Below are 19,610 nucleotides of genomic sequence, written 5' to 3'. Positions count from 1 at the left end.
GGTGTGTTCTCAAAGAAGAACACGCAGAAGTTGGTTGAATTTTTTTTTTTCCGCTCTGTGTGAGATCATCTACTCAGACTCGACTTACAGCTGTTAGCTTTCTGTTTCTCACCAGTGTCATGTGTCGGGGTGTAAATAGCTACCACCAAAGTGAGGTAAAATTTTACAGAAGTGTTTCAGAGGACCTTCAGAGAAGGGAGGATGGTATTGTGGGGAGGAGTGTGGTTTTGCAGCTTAAAAAAACGGACAGAGAGCCCCGGACTTCCTGTTTGCTGCTTTATCACAGAGCTCAGTGCTGAGGAGTGTTTGAAGAGCTCTCTCTGACTAAAGGAACAACAAAGACGGACCCTCTTCCTTCTTATTTTATCTGCAGCCCACTTGGTAAGATGTGCGGGCGCTGCCTTTCGCTGCCTTTCTGATGATCAATCCCACCTGCACTGGTGAGGAGAGGAAGATGTTGCTTTGAGAGCGATTTCTTAAAAATCTACCGCGCATTGAGTTAAACTGAATCAGGATGAAACGCAGCACAGTGTCTTAAAACGTCTGCTGGAGGTGGGGATGACTCTTGTGAATGATAAAGACTAAGATGATGTGTTTTCTGTCTTCAGAGGCCTTTGAAGAGATGTCCTATTGTTACATTCTGGATGGGATTCTCATCCTATACGGGATCATCCTGACAGTCTTATACTGCCGGCTGAGGGTAAGACCGACAGGAAGAACACACACATCGCCAATGACTGTCTGAAAACTAGAGAGAAATGTTCCTAGCTGCTTTATTCATAATTTTCAGAGCTAAAATGATGATAAAAAAATTAGTTATTTATTATGTTTTAAGAGTTTTGTTCAAAATTTCAAGGAAAAAGTCACAAAATGTTCCAAAAACATTGATAAATGTGTTGAAAGTGATACCAAATGTATCCTTTATTTTCCTAGGTTACTCGTTTATATCTTTGTGTAACATTGTTTTAAACGTTGCCTTATTTTTTAGGCGATCTCTTCTCATCTGGTTAACATTTCCGTATTCCTGCTGATTAAATACACAGACAAACTCAGTCATCAGATCGCTTGTCATTAATATCCACTGAACCCTTCATTTGTGTGAGCGCTCTGCTGTTGTTATTTACAGATGTGTACGTTCCAGAAAGCCCCTGCCGCAAACCCTCAGGTAAAATAAAGTCGTGCATCTCTATTATTGTCAAATTAAACCACGTAGGACTTATTGTGATCGATGCCTCTGCTGCACTGTGGGGTTCATTGCCTTAAAAAGCACAACTCGTTTAAAACACACCTCTGACTGTTGTTTCCTGTAAGCTTGAGTTGACCACCAACCTACATTATTTTTCTACACTCACAGTTTCCACCAGAGTTTTTTCTTCTCACACAACAAATGTGTCAAGTCTAACTTCCTGCTAAATGTTACATGCATGATATAGGACATAAAAAAAAAGCTTAATACTGCAACTTAATGAACACTAATGTGGCTTTAGAGAAAGTAGAAAGAGGAAGACTGTTTCTGAAGAAATGTTTGTGAGTGAAGCTCTTTATAATCCCTTTATGTGTTTTCTGTCCCGCAGAAGAAGCCGGCTGAGGGGGGCATCTATGCGGTGAGACTCTTTCTAAAGCTTAAACAGACTTTTAAAAAGGCACATGTCGGGAAAGTGACAGATTCCCACACAGCAGATGGTAAAGCAGTTTTTTTTTATACACTTTCCCGATGTTTGATCACACCTAAAGTCACAAGAGCAGAAAGTTCTCACTTCTTTGTTTAGTAGAAAAGGATGTTTTACTTCTTATATCAGGTGTTTCTCACTCTGTGTGTGTGTGTGTGTGTGTCCTGCAGGGTCTGACCTCCCATAGCACCGACGTCTATGAGACCATCAGAACAGATAAAAAGGCGTTTGTGTGATTACAGAAGTTTTGTTGCCGAGAGGACGCCGGCAGATGATCAGTGTGCCAAACCTCTTCAAGCTTTATACTGTATATTAAGTATGTGTGTTTGCATAGAGTATCTATTCAAGGATCTTCCTTCTTCTTTTGTAAAAATAATTCTGCTTTTATTTAACACATAATAACAACAACAAATACTGTCTCTCGCTATCTCTCTCTCTCTCTCTGTGTGTGTGTGTGTGTGTGTGTGTGTGTGTGTGTGTGTGTGTGACGTGCATGTCGCTCTCTGTTTCACAACTCTTTTTTGAAAGCTTCCAGAAAAACAGAAGTCTAATTTGGTCTTCTGGTTTTGTTTGGTGTTCCTTTTTTGTTAAGAAGAAGTAGTCCTTCTTTTAATAAATCATGTATCTTAACTTATCCAGGGTGAAACAAAAAGGACTAGTGTTTTTTAAATAATAAAAAGAAGTATAACAAGTTAGAAAATATGAAAAAAGCTTGTCAAAATATCTCAAAGTCACATTCTTCCTTTAAAAAACAATCTCACAGATCATCAGATGTCAAGTTTTTTCTTTTCGTTTTGTTTTAGTTGACTAAGAAATAAAACAGCTAAACTTCATGTATGGACATGTTTCCGCTAGCTTTCATAACAGTGAGTACATGTATGTGAGCTTTTTGTGGGAAATTCTGTATTTAATTATTTTTCAAACAAGAATCCTGAAGCTGAATTGTTTGTTCATTTCTTAAAGTTGTGAAAAAGTTGTACTATCAAAATGTTCAAAACATAAATGAAATATCAGATATTTGATATCATTTTTAGAAAAAGTTTATTTCTGCAGTTTTTCTCGTGATTAAATATCTATAGCAACATTTTTGTAGTCACAGTTTTTGTTGGTATGCTTCATGTTAATGACAGAAAACAGTGACATTGTAACTTTAAATGATGATTTGTAATCTTCCATAATATAACCTGGAATAAACATCACCTTTAACAACATTTCAGAGTCTTTGTTTGGAGCTTTAAGACTGTAAAAATAAATTTACTTAAACATTTTAAAAGGTTCTTTGTTTTTTAACAAAAGGGAAGCATAACATCTGCAGCACCAGAGGGCAATCACACACTGCCAATCCTGTTTTCTTCTCCATGTGTGACAGCTGATCCTGACCGAGTCTCACCCTTGTATTGAAACAGAAACACGACTGGAAATGTCTTCAAAATACATTTATAACCGCCTGCGCACTCTGAGTGTGATCTGTTTTCCCTGAGGCTGTGCTGAGTGACACCAGAAGCACTCACACAGCCGGGTGTTGCAACAGAACGACTGAAAGTTACGAAACAGAAGGAGCTTAAAAAACCATGGTGAGAAGAAGATTCATATCAATGTGGTGTGCCTTTACTTAATCTTTTATCATGTTATTATCACTGATGTCAAGTTAACATCCTGCTGTATGGGTCAATCTTTTTTTGGGCTGTGTTTTCTACAGCTACTTTTTTATTCACCCTGCACATAAAGTCATGTTTTCTCCACATACAGGGTGCAATGAAAGACCTTCACTGAAAGAGTTCTGTTGGGCACTTTATCAAATTTCTCCACTAGAGGGCATTACTTAACTTTTCCTCCACTGAAGAGCTACTCATAAGGAAAACTATATCACTTTTTCTCTTGAGCAGCCCCTCAATGAACTCTGTTTTGTTTTCTTCACAGAAATTTTTTTTTTGTATCATGTTCTTTTAAATTATTACATGATAGGCACCAGAGAAGAATCATCCTTTTTTTTAAATGTTTCAAAGTTTCACTTTCTGATTCTGCAAATAGGCCACTGCTATTATTTGACACAAATAGCCGTGTGAAATTAACCTTTACAATCAGACTGTAGGCCACATGAAGGTAAATTAGAATTCATGTTATGTTCAATTCCTCCTGGGAAATTCAAGCTTTCGAATGTAAGACTTGTAAGTACCACATGCTTTGTCCAACTGGAAGAACAACTTCAGCACAACACATTTAGGAGAAAGCTAATTTAATATTCATTCAAGCGTATTTTTATAACCGGAAGTTACTCTAATATGAAAGTTGCAAAACCTTTTGAAACTATCAAGCTGCAGTGCCTCTTCTTTTTACCCGGGTGGTAAATACAACATCTTCAGGGTTTCATGTGATCACATTATGGTGGATCAAGCATGCGGATCAAAGATATATGACTCAAAAAAAAAAAAAAAAATCATCGTATTATTTGAACAAAAAAATAACTTGTTCTTCAACTGGAAAATAATTGCACGGTCAGGATATGTTAGGACAACTGAAAACAAATTAACCCTGGTACTTAAACTATAAGACATAAGGCAAGGGTTTGTTATTGTATTTGTGTATTATAAGACAATTCGGTTTTCCCTTTCCTTTTTATTATAATGTCTGTTTTTTCTTTGATAAATTAAACTCTTATGTTTCTTGGTGTTTCTTTCTTTTGCTTGGAAACTGATATGGAGTTGCAATTTTGGCAAATAATCATTACTGAAATTTGTTCAAACAAATTTAAATCAATTAATTTCGAAGTAGGCAGGTAGATGTATTTATGTGAATGTTTCTTTTTATTATATGACATGATTTTGCTCCTATGCTTTTTACAGTAATCTGTAATGTTGGAGTGTCTGTGAATTTTCCTTCCTTTTTTATTTCTATATTATATTATTATTATTAATTCTATTTATGGACGGTTCTTTCTAAAAGCTAATAAAACCTGTGATGAAAAAGCGACTTTAAACGCAGCAGTGGGTTCAAAGTGGGCTTGCCCAGTAGTCGCAGCGGGCGGAGCTTCAGCAGGACAGGTGTAGCTCAAACCTGTAGTGTCGGTGCCTCTGCCTGTGCGTGACAGACGGGACAGGTTTCTGTTTGGCTAATGCTCGGTTTATTTTACTTTTCTTTGTTAGCTTAAACACACTTTCAGTCTGTCCGTTTGTTTGTTTACACTTTCTCAGCTGAGTCTTTTTCCAGCTGCTGCAGAGGACTCCTTTTTGCTCTCAATATGCAGATTACCACTTGCACTGAACAATATTCAACGCGTATTAGTTGACAACAGTGGAGATATTTTTATTTGTATTCATATTGTAGGAGATTTGAAGAGGACGCACCTGTATTTGTAGCTACCTGCGTTTCCCTGTGGACTCAATCTGTTTTTTCCACCCGATCATGAGTCAGACACCGAGAATGAAAGCTTAAAAACAGATTCTAGGAGAAGACAAAAGTTGATGCTGACCAGCTTTCATTTCAGGACTAACGATGGAGCTGATCGGGCAAAGTGCAAAGTGTGTGGTGCTGCTTTTACTAACAGGTACGTTAGATGTTACATGCATTTACATGATAATTCAACCTAAATGTCTGAAGGCGACTGTCACTTAGAGACCCCCTGCTGGGCCTTTTGGTGGTCATTTTGAAGCTGTGGTGGTCAGAATTGACAAAGTCTGACAGAAATAATCCTGAAATTACTTAATAACATGTCTGATAATAAATATTGAATTACCGTGTTTTCAATTTATAAGTAGTCACTAATAGGTCCTAATTTTTCTGCTATAATTTTGAAAGGAAACACGCAAGATAACAACTAACAAAAGTTGCAAAAATAATAGTGACCATATGTCATTTTTATTAATTGTAAATTTTAATTCAGCTGCTTTAAAAACACAAAAAATGAGGCAATGCCCAAATGTGGGTAAGTTCTTAAAGATATATTGTCATAATTAATTGCGGCCTTTAACTTTGGATCTCACACAGACATGCTTTGATAAAACTACCCTTTTGACCTCGTGGAGTTGTAACGTGCGTTTGTGCACGTTTTTTAATAGACATTAATGACTGTTCTTGTCTAAATATGGTTACCTGTACTCAAACCACATGGACAAAAGTATGTGGACACCCCTGATTTTCTACATCAGTGCGTTTTTTCCTTTGTACTAAGGATGAATGACCAAATATAAGAACACACTCTTTGGCCAAAACTAGTCTTGATATTTTAAGGGGGCCTCTTTCTTCCAGCAAACACAAAGCGGAGAAGTCTGAGGCCAAAATCCTGTTTGTTCGTCTCATATTTGATGTGTGGCGGTGTACCATTTCCTTGTGCTATAGATAGATGATTAAACTCTATGATGATATTTCATTACTACAGGATACAGTCCTTTGTAAATGGTTGGGACAATCAGGTGTATTGTTACACCTGTCTCAGTTAGAACCAGGCCTCTAAGATACAGCGAAGAGATATTAAACACTATGCAGACTTAAGTTTATGAATTACCATGAGTTTGTTCACTTCTGTGTCATTTTTGATGCTGAGTGGTGTCATTTTTATCTTCTCCTGTGGACAGATTTTGTTTCATTTATTCAGTAAAATATCTCACGCCAGAATATCTGTGCTATCCTCCAGACATTCTGATACATTTGAGTCTCACAAGGAATGAAAGTCTGAAGTTTGATTTGATATTTTGAAACTCTGTTTGGCCTCATTTTGTGGGAACAATTCAAGGAAGGGTAATTTTCACCTCCGCAACCTGTGTCAAATCCTGTACACAAAACAGGCTGCATAAAAACTCCTCAGTGTGTTGTGGAAGAACATGAACAGGGTGCACAGAGCCCAGACCTTCAATCCATTTAACACCTGTAAGGATTGAAAATATCTGTGAGCTCCCTAAATGAGCTGAATTTGAATACATTCTTGCAGCTAGAGTTAAAATGAGTCTGTACAGAAAGAGGAGGCCACAGATTAGTAAATGCCTTCAAGGCTTGAAGAACATGTATGGGTGTAATTTAATGGTGTCCACATCCTTTTGACCCCACAGTGTGGCTGTTGTCCCTGCAGGTGTGGAGGAAGAAACAGCATAACAGAATGCAGCTCAGTCACATTCTTACTTTTAGTAAATGTGAATCACGACTTATTGCCCAACACGCGTCTTCCTGTTTTTGTGACTAATTCTGCTGCTGCTTTTGTTTCCGTCCTCAGTGGAGATTAAACTCAGACAAAACTGGAGAACTCTGATGCTCCAATTAAAAGAGCAAAGGAACGTATCAGACTTATTTTTTTTACCTTCAGCTGTAACCACAGGTGTGATTAAGTTACTGTCATCCTGAGTGAACAGGAAAAGCTTGTAGAGCAGCCTTGTGACGCTCGGGGAGCCCGTGTTTGCTGAAAAGTTTAACTCTTTCAATCAGTTTGGTGTTTACCTCTCTAAACTCACACACACTCCTCTTTCTTTTTCACCTTCTCTTCCTCTAAAGTTACTTTTTTCTGTTCTCTGTTTCCTCCTCTATGCTCCACAGTCAGGCCTCTATCACTGCAGCTCTTTGTCATCAAATTTAACCTGTGTGAAAAACCCATGTCCTCTCTTTCTATGTCTCACTCTGTCCATGTGTCCTTGCTTGTAGGTTTTATCTGTGGGAGTCCAGCGTGTCCCACATTAGCTGAAGTGTAATCATTGATGAAGCTCATGAATCAGTAACCTCAGAGAGAAAAAACGTGTTCACCCCTGATATCAAAGGGCAAATGTTTGGTTTCTCCTCTCAAGACCTTTTCACTCATGTTTGTGTGTCTGTCCCACGCTGAGGTGTAGACTTTTAACCAGGTGTGATAGATAATACAGTCAGGCTGAGTCATGATAGTCGGGACTGATGATTGAGTAAAGGCGGCTCACTGATTTGAGACTGTAAAGAGAATATATGGAAGCATATAAACAAGGGATGTGCCAGTTTAGTCGCTAGTTGTCTCTTAAATTACTGATCCCTTGAAGGGATTATTAAAATGTTTATTAATGTAGGCCCGAAATGCTGATCATATGTTGTATCTACGCAGTAGTGCAGCCTACCACCACTAACCAGGGCTGTAACTCTGGTTAGTGGCTACAGTTGTAATGCTGTACTGCTCTACTACCTAGATGTAAACTAGCACAGATGGATCTCGTAGGGTGGTGCGGTTTGTCAGTATGTTGATCTACAAAATGGAGAGAAAGTTGTACGTAGGCAGTGTCTGGTTAACTGACATATAATCAGTCGACCAGAGGAATGTGTAACCAACGCAAGCATACCGCCTGAAGGCTGGTGGTGCTAGCTCTGCTAACTTTAGCCGCGCTTTGCAAACTAATCTGACATGTTTTAACCGCAGGCTGTATGATCCTGTGTTTAGCTGTGTCGGAAGAATTGTGCTTGATTCCGAGTCTCATCTTAGAGTGTTCTTACCTTCAGAGTTGTTGGTTAGTCGGACTTTAAAATTCTGTTTAAATTTTTAGGAATGTAGCTGCTTCAGAACAACCCTAAGGTAAACACTTTTGACTTCAGTATCTTTTAAAAATGTTGGCTTTTGCACCAAAACTGGAATGACACAAAGAGTTATTTTCCATGGGAGATAAATTGTATCACTTAAGGCCAAACCAGACTGTAACAACATTTTGGTCATGCATGTAGTTGTGCATCAAACTAAATCATTGAGCAGCATCTTCATACTAAATTCACCTCATCTGTCATTCCTCCATCGTTCTGACGGCGAAGCTTACAGAGACTTTTGCAGTCATCCGATCCTCCAGGCATCCAGCTAGCTTGCCACTGCTTTCAGGGCCAGCGTCTCTTTTTCTTTTTTTGGGGTGTGACTTGTACACCTTTATTGACAGAGGAGAGGACAGTGGATAGTGTAGGAAACCGGGCGAGAGTGGGGGAATGTCTGCTAAGTCTGTGCCCACACACTTTCAAATCGGGTGGCTGTGGCTCAGTGATAGAGTCTGTTGGTTTCTCCATTGGTAGGTCGAGGGTTTGATCCCATGTCCTGCTTTCCATATGCCAAAGTGTCCTTCTCTTTGGGCAAGGCACTTAACCCCGAACTGTCAGTGTGTGAATGGGATTACTTAATATTGATGAGCTCTTTAAATAGCAGCCTCTATCATCAGTGAGTGAATGTGGTGTGAATGATTGAATGTGACTCGTTCTGTAAAAGCACTTTCTAGTCAGGAGACCAGAGGACGCTGTATAAACACAGTCTCTTTACGTATGATAATGTGACACATCCTTGAGGTCAATACCTGTGTGTTGTCTCTCACACCACCAGTTTACTGGCTGTGTGTTCCCTTTGTGTGTTTCCTCACTCCCCCTCGGTATCCCCCTTCCATACAGCTCCTTAAATGTTGACGCTGCATTCTGATGTAGCATCATCCAGGGGTGTCTGCAGGGTGAGCTTCAGGGTCCAGCATTCACATCGGTAAGGGAGAATTGACTCTAATGAGAGGAAGATGAGCTCTGTATCATGGAGATATTGGCCTTACAATTCAAAGCCCTCCACATTAGAGTCGTCCTCACTTTGAATGTTTTACTCTGATCCATGACCAAAGATATTTAAAGTCATTGATCTCTTTCAGTGCAGGACCTTCTGTTGTCCAAGAGGTGGATGCAAAAACCACAAGGGATCTAGATACAGTACCTCTTTGAATTATCACAAATATAATTTATGTAAACATTCTTTAAGTGAGAATAACATGGGTTATGTTGTTTGTGAAACCCTCTTAGAGGCACCATGGGCCTAGCACAGTCCACGATACCTGACCACGATCATCTGATGTGTGTGCTCCCCACTCTCTACTCCTTACATTTACTGTCTCATTTACTTCTGTCCTGTCCAACAAAGGCAAAAAAAAGAAAAAAAAACCTAATAAAATAATTTATGAGCCAGTAAAATCTACATTATTTTTAATTTATTGTTACACAAAGTTTCAGATCAACATGGAAAGCCCTTAAGGAGAAACGTAAACCATCATAAAACATCAAATCTCCCCTCTGTGTCACAGTAGCTCATTCTCGGCACGTTTCTTCACCATAAAAGAAAGATTTCTGCTTTCAAAGAAAGAATTAGAGAACATAAAAGCACTATTGTTCGAGCTGTTAGTGCTGTCGCCCTGCAGCATGAACCTTTCTGAACGTCTGTGTGTCAACACAAGAGCAGGGTGGTTCAAGTGGTGACTGCCCGTAGGTGAGAATGTTATTGTCTGTCTACATACAAACTTGTCTAGTTTACCAAACTGCCGTCCCGGTGCATTGTGGGATAAAGTTAAGCCTACTTGTGTTATTAACAAACATAAAGATTGTTTTAAAAAAAGATGTGCTAGCTGTTTTAAATTGAAAGAATGAATACAGTGTGTTATGTGTGCATACATTATATCTGCAGGTGTGCAGAGGAAACTTTTTGTAGTAGATTTACAAAGATTAGTGAAAATTGGTCACATTATCCTGGCAGAGCCTGAAAGGATGTCTTCTCGTAGCTTTTTTCATCTGATCATCAGTAAAAAAAAAACTGTAAGACAAACTCAGAAAACAGAGGGAACACAGAAGACCGATTGAGAAAATAAGACTAGCAGATGTTAGCCGCGTTAGCTACATGAGTCAGTTCACCACTGCGGTCAATACTGACATGTCCATGTCTTGTCGAGGGATTACAGTGCAACGTGCTGCACGAAATCCATGTTCCACTAAGGATGGACTGCAGGGGGGATTTCAGGGCCAGCACACTTGTATACTTAATAGATGATAAAAATGATAACAATCAATCAACTCTTTCCTCTCCCTCCCTCTTTTCCTCAGCTGTGAGTGTGCAGAGTGTGTTTGTGGAGCCCCCTCAGCCCATCACCTCCCTGCGCTCCATGGCTGAGAGTCAGACCAGACTTCCTTGTCGCTACCAGGTGCAGGCAGGGGAGAAGGTGGTGCAGGCCACCTGGTACAAGGAGCTCCCAGATGGCAGCAAGGAGCAGATCATCACCGCTCACTTCAGAGACGGACACACAGGTAGGCTGCAGTGAGGGGTGAACGTTATCCTGCTTGGTGCTAGACACAGGTTTAATGCTACAGTGGTCAGACTGTATTACATCCATTGAAAGCAAAGCTGAATGACAACTGAGGCAAGGAATGAACATGCAAAATGAAACATCAAAGGTTGCACCTTTTTATTCTTTAGATTATTATTACGTCGAATCACAAAACAACCAAAGCCTTGTGACGTTTCAGTGCTTGGCAACTCTACAGTGTGGTATTAATGACGTCATACCTGGAGTCTATAGCTTTGTACCTAGATTATCCTTATGTGTGTAGTTAGAACGTCATTAGACAAATGCTGCTTTATTTTCCTGTTGTGTCATAATGTATTACCCAAAGCTAATTCTTTTGATGAGCATCTTTGTTTCTATATTTAAAAGTGTGATTTACGTGTGGAGGATAATGGCTGTCTTTGTTATGTGTTTCAGAGTTTGGGCGTTACTCTGGCCGGGTGAGGTTCGAGGGCGGGAGTCCCACAGAGAACTCGGCTCTACTCATCCTGAGCACAGAGGAGTCGGACGAGGGCAGCTACGCCTGCCACATCTCCACCTTTCCCAACGGGAACTTTGAGCGGCACATCACACTCACCGTCTGGAGTAAGAGTTATCAGCCTCCTCTCTCTTTTTCTTCCTCATCGCCCACACCTCCTTAATCCTCTCGGAGCTGCTGTAATGATGTTTAGACCGTAATCATCTCCATTGAAGGCACCGCCACCTTGGGAAAACATTAGGTTTGGCAACGTGGCCACAAACACTCAGCCGTGAAAGATACTTTTAAGGTTCATGGGGATGAAAATGCAAAAACTAGTTGTGGAGTCAGTCTTCTTTTTTTACCTTTTACTTTTATTGGCTTAATTAAAATATGCAAAGAATGCTCACTTAAAATAAAAGAAAATACACACAAAATCAGCTTGTGCCAAAAGTAGATGCTTTTCCAGCATGCATAAGGTATCCTGATGATTCAGCAGTTAGATAGTGTCTCAGCTGTCAAACTGCTGAGCAGATTTGTGTCACAGCCAGGTGCAGCAGGTGTCCTAGAACAAAAAACAAACATGTTCAAACCACACAGCTTGATTGAGTTTCGACAAGTTTACAGTCATGTCATACATTATGTTACCTCTCTTTTCAAAAATGATACCTCCTTTGCATCCAAGTGTTATCCTTAGACTATTTATACTCCAGAAAACCCTTAAAACACAGAAAAATATGAAGTTGCATTGCATGTAGAGACATGGAAATAGACTGTTTACACAACAGGTGTACACAACAGGTGGGACATTTTCAGCTAAATTAAGTGCAAACAAGGACTGCACATTAAAATAAAGTAAAAATCCAAAGCTCACTCTACTATCAGAGGCTCTGTTTTTGTATTAAAGGTAACGTGTGAGGAAAACATGTTCCTTTGGTGCAGACATAAACACGGTTTTTAATTAAAATCCAAGTTGGCGTAAAAAAAAAAAAACGATCATTAAGATTGTGAATCTTAAAACAATAGCTGACAAAGTAATTGCTCCTTTTTTCCATAGTGCAGCCCTACTGCAAAAACAAAACAAAACAAAACAAAAAGAAGATCAGACGAGATGTAAGACAACTTTTACCAACCTTTATCTTTACCTGGAACTTCTGATGAGTCCTCGCTCTGTGGAAAGCGTCCAAAACTTTACCGCACCTGTTTCCAAAACAGACCAAATATGTTGGATCTTCATTCTTTGGCGTGCATTATGTCATGACCTAATTGGAACCATAAAACCAACTGTGAGAAAGTTGTTTTTAATGGATCCTTCTTGAAGTAAACCTTCAATCATGCTCTGAGTTGTTAATAACTTATCGGTTTGCTGCCAGTCATCACTTGGTGACAGCTCGGCTTGTCCCGACACGTCTCAGATCAGAGCAAACCAAGAGAAACACACAGACCAGTAACTGACAACCTACAACACTACATTCTCTCCACTCCTTAAACTGCAGACATTCAACCATAAAAAGTTGAGTTTACATACTGAAAATACATATAAAGTGAGTTTTTCCTCTAAATATAAAAAGAGATATCTAATGTGAAGCCTCTTTTTTTTTCCGTCTATCAGTTTCTACAGCAGTTTTACTCATGTGGGTTGATTTAGGTCACTAAATAAAAGTCAGCTAATAAAAGTTTAAAGTCTCCAGTATGTTTTAAAAAAGGGTGACTGTGAGTATGCCGGACAAGACACCAATCAGTTAGCATATTTTAGCCCCCCATCCTCCCCAAAACATTTATCTTCTTCTACGAAACATGAGCCTTCACAATAATGATATTTATTTATGTCTGTGAATAGTATCTACTGTTTCAGAGAGGTAAAGAAGAACTGACTTCAGTTCATTTATCTTGTGATGATAGCATACAACATTGTGATGCTAGCAATGGTGTGTGTTTGCAAAGCTAGCTAAACGTTAGCATCAGTATTTTCCAATCACATTTAAGGCTATAGTGCTAGATAATTGTATAACAGGTAAATACATTCAAAAATAGCAGCAGCAACAGTGAAAAGAAGTAAGAGGGGAAGTGAGCTAAGCTGCAGCTAATGTTAACCCACCTTTTTTCTAGGCTTTTCAGGCTTGCCCCCCCTTTCAGAAACAATTTCAGCCAAGTACCCCCTCGTATGGCCGATAAAATATTTCAGGAAATAATATGGGAAAATAACATGAATAAATGTATGCATGTGGTTTTACAGCAGTGATTCCCAAACTTTTTCTGTGGGGCCCCCCTTTTTGGGTGAAAACAATTCTAAAACAAGTCAGCAATGCATCACTCATGGGTGAGCCTGAGACCACAATCCTTTTTGTTCAGAGCTCAGGACTTTGTAGCTTCTTACTAAATCTGTATTATCTGAATTTCGTTTCATCTCCTCCTCCCCTGTTAATATAATTTAGACATCCTCAGATGTGTTCTACTCTTAGAGATCTGTTAGTTACTACAGCTGACAACATGCTGTTTCTTGTTATAGACCTTTTAAAGTAAAGTTTTTTTGCACTACGTAACATGAGATGACTTTTATTGTGAAAAGTTTTTTTCGGAAATGAAATGTTAAACATTGAAGTAGCTTAACTACGATTAGCGACGGCTGTCAGAAGTTATAATATTTACAATTGTTCATCTCGCCTCAAGTCACAACTGCAGTCATCAATCCTACTCATCTTGAGCTTTAGAAAACAGGGCTTTAACACGTGTTGAGGCAGGTAGAGCCGTGGTAACAGATGAAAATCATTGGTCCAAGCAGTTTTGCAAATAATATATTTTATGAGTGAATATACTCAACTTGGAAATAGTGCCCTATTTGATGAATTAAAAATCAATTGCTGTCGATAAAGTTGTCTTTGATCAGATTATTCTTTAATTTATTGTGATGCAACTTTTTATTTTATATTTTTACATTTGTCACGTACCCCTTGCAGTACTCCCACGTACCCCTAGGGGTACGCGTACCCCCATTTGAGAATCACTGCTGTAGGGTACTGAGCCAGGCCATACAACAATAACAGCAATCATTTAATCTCCACACAGGGTTTCCCTACAACACATTAATAACAACAGTAATCATCATGTAGCACTGGTACAGAGAGATACTTCATACTCTCTTGTCTAGGTATGTGTCCCTAGACATTACCTGTCAGTCAAATATTCCAGGCAGGATTATGAGGTCATGTCTTCGTGGAGTTTCTGTTTGTAAAGCTTCAACAGGTGGTGCCCTTTTTCTTTGTCTACTAATCCATAACGGCTATTGCTGCTAATGCTAACTACCTGTTTTGCCTTATGGGTTAATAATCCAAACACCAGCGGAAAGACTTACTAGGCTCTGAGAGTGTTTACAGGATGTGATGACTGGGGTGTGAATCAGAACCATGTTAAACCAGTTGTTGACACATAGTAAGTGCAACATCAGACGTTTTCACATGGATTCTCCTCTTGTCGATTATGACTAGACTTGATGATGTTTATAGTTTAAAATTTCCCCCTCCTTCATACCCTGAGAATAAAGGAGAACTCTTTAAACTATTAATATCAATCACAATAGTCTTATCTAAATCATTTTGCAGCCATGACTCTTGCTCAAACTTGCCTCTGACGCATTATGACAATCTCTGCTTATGATTGAATGGAAATAATTACCATCTTAGCGAACTTTAGATAGAGTCTGATTGGTTTTAGGTAGACTTAAGGAAGTATTAATTAAATCTTAATGCAGTAACAGTGCCTAATTGTAGGGGAGTTTCATGACAGAAGGGTTTTGGATCATCTTCTTTAATACTGATCCTTTATTATTTGGTTTTGATAAGTAGAATTCAGGGAAACACCGCAAAAACAAGATGATACAGACTCTGAAAACAAAACCTATTGTACAGAACACAAATATTCAGTTTAACAGTATACAGACTGGAAAGCTAAAACATAAGTTAGTTTGACTGTAAAGAGTCGAATTGTTGATGTTATGATGTAATTTTTTCCAATTATTATATTAAATCAAATGTTGTGTATATTTAAATAGCAGCATATGTTTTTATGATTAAAGAAAAAAAACATTCAACACACAGCATGTGAAAACTCTCGGTATTAAAATTTCCCTAGCACCCAGGAGCTGAGTATGTAAATGTAATTTCCCTTAGTTCAACAGCTGAACCTTGGATAAACGTATTTCTCATTATGCGTGCACTTGACGTTCCACCAAAAAATGGCCTCCAAACAAGTGTAGTGACATCATGTTGTCTCGAATGTTCTCAGGTCAAACTCAGATTCTAAGCTGAGAAACTTTCTACGTTTATCAGAAGAATGTGAAAACATCTTCGAAGTGTCCGACTGAATCAATCAGAGTGAAGTGACAATAAGTGAAACACATTTTTGAGTGAAAGGGGACTTAAAAACTCTAATTCCACAAAGCTCTTGTAATCCTAAACTCATCTCCTCCTCCTCTTCTTCTTTTATTAGTTTTACCCATCTCGTCCCTGGAGCCGGTTGTCCTGGAGGAGGGCCAGTCCTTCCGTTTGGCCGCCTCCTGTCGAGCTGTGGGCCGCCCGCCTCCGCTCCTCTCCTGGGACACTGACCTGCCAGGCCAGTCCTCAAACCGCTCAAACGTGGGCGGGTCAGTGTCCAGCTACTTCTCCCTGCACCCCCTGCGCAGCATGAACGGGAAGAGGCTAGACTGTTTGGTGTGGCACCCCGGCCTGGAGCAGCCACGCAGGATCTCAAACAGCCTTGTGGTCCATTGTGAGTACAGCTGATGATGATGAAGATGCTATACACTCAGACTAAAACAGGCTAACAGTTGAGCATAAGTAGAGCAAACTACAGTATTAATTATGCATGTTGTAAGTGAAGGGATAATATCATGGCTCCAATTAGAAAATATTTAGAAGAAGCAAAGACCCCTCACTTTGTCAGCCTGAACTTTATCTGGAAAGGAATTAGTCTGTTCATATTGTGGTATGAGGAAAGCTGCTTTAAAACAATATGGTGATAGTTGAAGTACCTGGCATGGAGGAACGGAGCCAGCTTTCTTTCTTGAATCGGACTGTTCATGTCAATCAAACTTAAAGTAAAAACGAAAGTTAAAGTTTGAACCTCATAAAACATTTCCTTGAGCCGTCTCTCCTCCATCCACATTTTTTTGCTGTTGTGATTGGCTCCTCCACTAACTCAACAAAAGTCCCCAAATTAAGCATCCATAGCAGCAAAGATAGAAGCACAAGCAGCACAAGATTACTTTGTTAATTTGTACGTCAGAATGAGAGACTTTTGGAGGGATAGTGTGATTCCTCCAGTGTGAACTAATCTACAATCCACTAAGAATTTGTCTTCAGTTGAGAATATCCCTCATACTGTATCATTTTTTCCCACAGGATTCAAGGCAGATTATTTTAGCTCCTCCCTCTGGTGCTTGATTCAACCGATGACTTTTATTTCCTCCCTCTGGATATTTGCACAGCTTAGCTTTCCTTCTGGGAAAGTAAATGGGTGACAGTCGACTAAACATTAGACAGTATCGACAAGTTTGGGAAAGATTAGGAGTGATGTGGCTTCCTCTGATGCTACTGTCTGTGCAGTCAGAGACAAGAAAGCTCAGTGTCAGTTCAATCAGGGGAAAAGAGCTCTTTGTGCGGTGATGAGGAGTTGACTCAAGCCCAGTTCAGTCACACATCTGAAAAGTTGAGTTCTGTCTCTGGGATCAGACCTGAAACTTCAATTTGACTTTAGTGCAAAAGATTTTTGACTTCACAAGTGATCAAACCTTATGATTGTCTCTACAGTCTCACACCTTACTAGAACCTTTACCATAATTATTTTCAGTTTAAGGACCTTTCATTTTCTGAAAACAGATGTTCAGGACTCAAGCAGAGATCCAGTCTTGTTTTCTGAGCAAGAGGAAAGACACCCTTTTGTAAATTGCTAATAAAGACTGCTTTCATCAGCAACACGCGAAAGAATCGGCTCAGAAACTCTATAAAACACATAAAGTTTCACTGAAAAACACACTGCACCATGTCAGTATAATCAGACCAATGTTGAGAGATAATTTTCAAGTCACAAATTCAACTTTAAAAAAACAACCTAGTCATTTTTCTTGAGAACAATTTCCCAAACCAAAAATGTACCTAGACAAAATTTATTTTAAAATATTCTGGCCAAACCACACCTCTGAGACTGTAACCAATTTTCCCCCAATGTGTTTTATTACATGAGAAGAAAAATACTTTGTAATTGCAGGTGAATGAAAACAGGATCCAAAAAAAGACAAATATTCTAAGTAAAAAAAAATCTGTAAATAATGATTTAAACAATTGTGATATGACACCTTTTCATTTCTGAAATGACTTCTAGCAGCCTACCTGCACTGCCTTTACAGCTCATCACACTTTGATATAATCTTAACAGGAACAGTCAGTTCATGTTTTTCATGAACTGACTGTTGAACAAACTTTTTATGGACCAAAACACAAAGTTTGGTTCCTTGTCTTTGACCTGAACTTTCCCTGGACTCTGCAGTCACCATCAGTGGTGTGGTGTTTAAATAACTATGTTGATTCAGAGGCATCTTTTATAATAAAGACAAAATCTGGCCTAATCTTGTATTTCTACAGAGGGAACACGTTTCCTTGAATGACTATTTCTGCATACTTAGAACGTATGACATTTTTCCTTTTGCTCCACCCCGCACGTGTGAATATTTTGTGTCACTGGGTGCTCACGTCTGTGTTTTTGTTACAGACCCTCCAGATGCCACCATCTCCGCTGATACGGATGACTGGTTTGCTGGTTTGGAGAATGCCGAGCTGGTGTGCAGCAGTGGAGGAAACCCCAAGCCTGACAACATCACCTGGACACGGTACTATCATCAGCCTGTCTGCTGCTCACCTATCTATGCTTAAGATCTGTCTGCCTGCAAGAACCTGACAATTACTTATTAATTCAACCCACTATATCTGTGCTGCTAAACTGTTCTTTACATGGAATGTGTCTCCAACATACACACACAGACTACACACCTGTGGACAACAAAGGAGTGTGCTTCACTCTAAAGGAAGGCGCTTTTCTCAACAAGCTCAATTCACAGTAGAATAAAAGCTCTGGTGTCGTGTTGCCCAATTTAAAGCCAGTGAGGAGATATTCTCACACCAGGGAGGGAGTACACGACACGAGGAAGAGCAGGAGACAAATTTTAAGCACTTAATCATAGAGCCATGCTTTAAATATCACTGTAATGCCTGCTAAAACACAGGGTCTGTGCTTTAATTAGAGACACTGCAGCAGCCATTACAGCTGCGACTGAACACACAATGATCGAATGTTGTGTGCTGAGTGAAAAATGTTTCACACATGAGACAATCTCGACAGTATTGAGATTATTTGGATTAAACCTTTTCAACCTTAAAGACCTTTCGGCGCATTCATCAGTACAAACTCGTACTGTGAGGGACGGACTGTTTGAACCAAGAGGGGCTTAGTCGGATTTTACAAAAGAAATGTGAAACACATAAGTGAACTACCTTCAACTTCACACTGGACAAAAGTTAAACTACGGTATGATCTGGTATGATAGGATGGGATTTGATGTGATTCGATATGATACATTATGTATGATACAATAACACTATTATACGCTATAATATGATACAATAGGGTACAATACAATACAATACAATACAACACAATACAATACAATACGATAAGTTACGTTATGATACAATACACTATGATAAGCCATGGCACGCTATGATATGATATTGCACAGTACTGCACAGCCGATATAATCTAACACAATACAATATGACATAATGCTTATCCATATTTTTACACTTCCTGTGAAAATGAGTTTAATAGTCACCTTATCAGGAATGCAATTTTGTTGCAAACATGTTGTTTTGAATTTCCCTTTTTTCTTCTGTCATTTTTTTGTTGTGCATTTGGATGTGATGATAGATAGATGGATGGATGGATAGATAGATAGATAGATAGATAGATAGATAGATGGATACTATAGATAGATACTGTAGATAGACACTATAGATAGATACACAGATAGATACTATATAGATCAGAGGTTCCCAAACTTTTCAGCCTGTGGCCCCCAAAATATAGATGCCAAAGACTCGCGACCCCCACTGTCCCTCAAAGTAATTTAATGTGTCTTCATTTAGCTGGTCTGCAGAAAATGACCCTACCTATATGAGCATGTGTCTGTGTTTCCTGTGCCTTTATGAATTAACCTACTGCTACTGATGCTTTTGATAATTAACTGTTCACTAACCCTAAACTTAGGAGTCATCTGGCAAAAAGAAAGGCAGAAAACTCATTACATTTTCTATTTTCAAGGTTTTATTTCAAGGTTAGCGACTGTTTTTGATGATATTTTTTTACTATAATGGGTAAAATGTA

General features: G+C 39.1%; 2 protein-coding genes and 1 long non-coding RNA gene across 10 annotated transcripts in view; 2 read left to right on the top strand and 1 right to left on the bottom strand.

The window, feature by feature from the left end:
• The first annotated feature begins 136 nt into the window (after positions 1-136).
• Positions 137-2,881, top strand: fcer1gl (Fc receptor, IgE, high affinity I, gamma polypeptide like). 3 transcript variants are annotated; one of them, XM_034703629.1, is made up of 5 exons: positions 137-440; positions 609-700; positions 1,127-1,165; positions 1,575-1,683; positions 1,841-2,881. In XM_034703629.1, exons 1-5 carry the CDS (start codon positions 419-421, stop codon positions 1,855-1,857), a joined length of 279 nt encoding a protein of 92 aa, XP_034559520.1. In that variant the 5' UTR covers positions 137-418; the 3' UTR covers positions 1,858-2,881. The 3 variants fall into 3 exon arrangements, with proteins under 3 accessions (XP_034559520.1, XP_034559522.1, XP_034559521.1); XM_034703631.1 differs by having other exon boundaries at positions 168-381; XM_034703630.1 differs by having other exon boundaries at positions 178-440; positions 1,575-1,604.
• A 1,801-nt stretch (positions 2,882-4,682) lies between these two features.
• The window catches only part of nectin4b (nectin cell adhesion molecule 4b), a 23,212-nt gene continuing 8,284 nt past the window's right edge, over positions 4,683-19,610 (top strand). For 4 of the 6 annotated variants that reach the window (XM_034702679.1, XM_034702678.1, XM_034702677.1 and 1 more), the window contains exons 1-5: positions 4,683-5,214; positions 10,485-10,685; positions 11,141-11,308; positions 15,666-15,944; positions 17,943-18,060. In XM_034702679.1, coding sequence (XP_034558570.1) covers positions 5,163-5,214; positions 10,485-10,685; positions 11,141-11,308; positions 15,666-15,944; positions 17,943-18,060 — 818 coding nt within the window. In that variant the 5' untranslated portion in view covers positions 4,683-5,162. Of the gene's footprint in view, positions 5,215-10,484; positions 10,686-11,140; positions 11,309-15,665; positions 15,945-17,942; positions 18,062-19,610 lie in introns of all 6 variants that reach the window. The other 2 variants (XM_034702675.1, XM_034702676.1) reach the window with 2 other exon arrangements.
• Positions 11,534-12,693, bottom strand: LOC117826551. Its single transcript, XR_004634062.1, has 3 exons — positions 12,314-12,693; positions 11,829-11,899; positions 11,534-11,745 (listed from the first exon to the last, which is right to left on the bottom strand). It is a non-coding gene; the product is annotated as an uncharacterized LOC117826551 (long non-coding RNA).

This window comes from Notolabrus celidotus, chromosome 15 (assembly GCF_009762535.1).
Source record: "Notolabrus celidotus isolate fNotCel1 chromosome 15, fNotCel1.pri, whole genome shotgun sequence".
Lineage (NCBI taxonomy): Eukaryota > Metazoa > Chordata > Actinopteri > Labriformes > Labridae > Notolabrus > Notolabrus celidotus.
This window is presented reverse-complemented; position numbering and strand designations above follow the sequence as displayed.

What these genes read in the sequence shown, in the direction of transcription:
- fcer1gl (XM_034703629.1), top strand. Translation starts at nt 419, where the DNA reads ATGATCAATCCCACCTGCACTG. An exon ending in GATCAATCCCACCTGCACTG is followed by an intron (nt 441 to 608) that starts GTGAGGAGAGGA and finishes TTCTGTCTTCAG; the next exon opens with AGGCCTTTGAAGAGATGTCC. An exon ending in CCCCTGCCGCAAACCCTCAG is followed by an intron (nt 1,166 to 1,574) that starts GTAAAATAAAGT and finishes TCTGTCCCGCAG; the next exon opens with AAGAAGCCGGCTGAGGGGGG.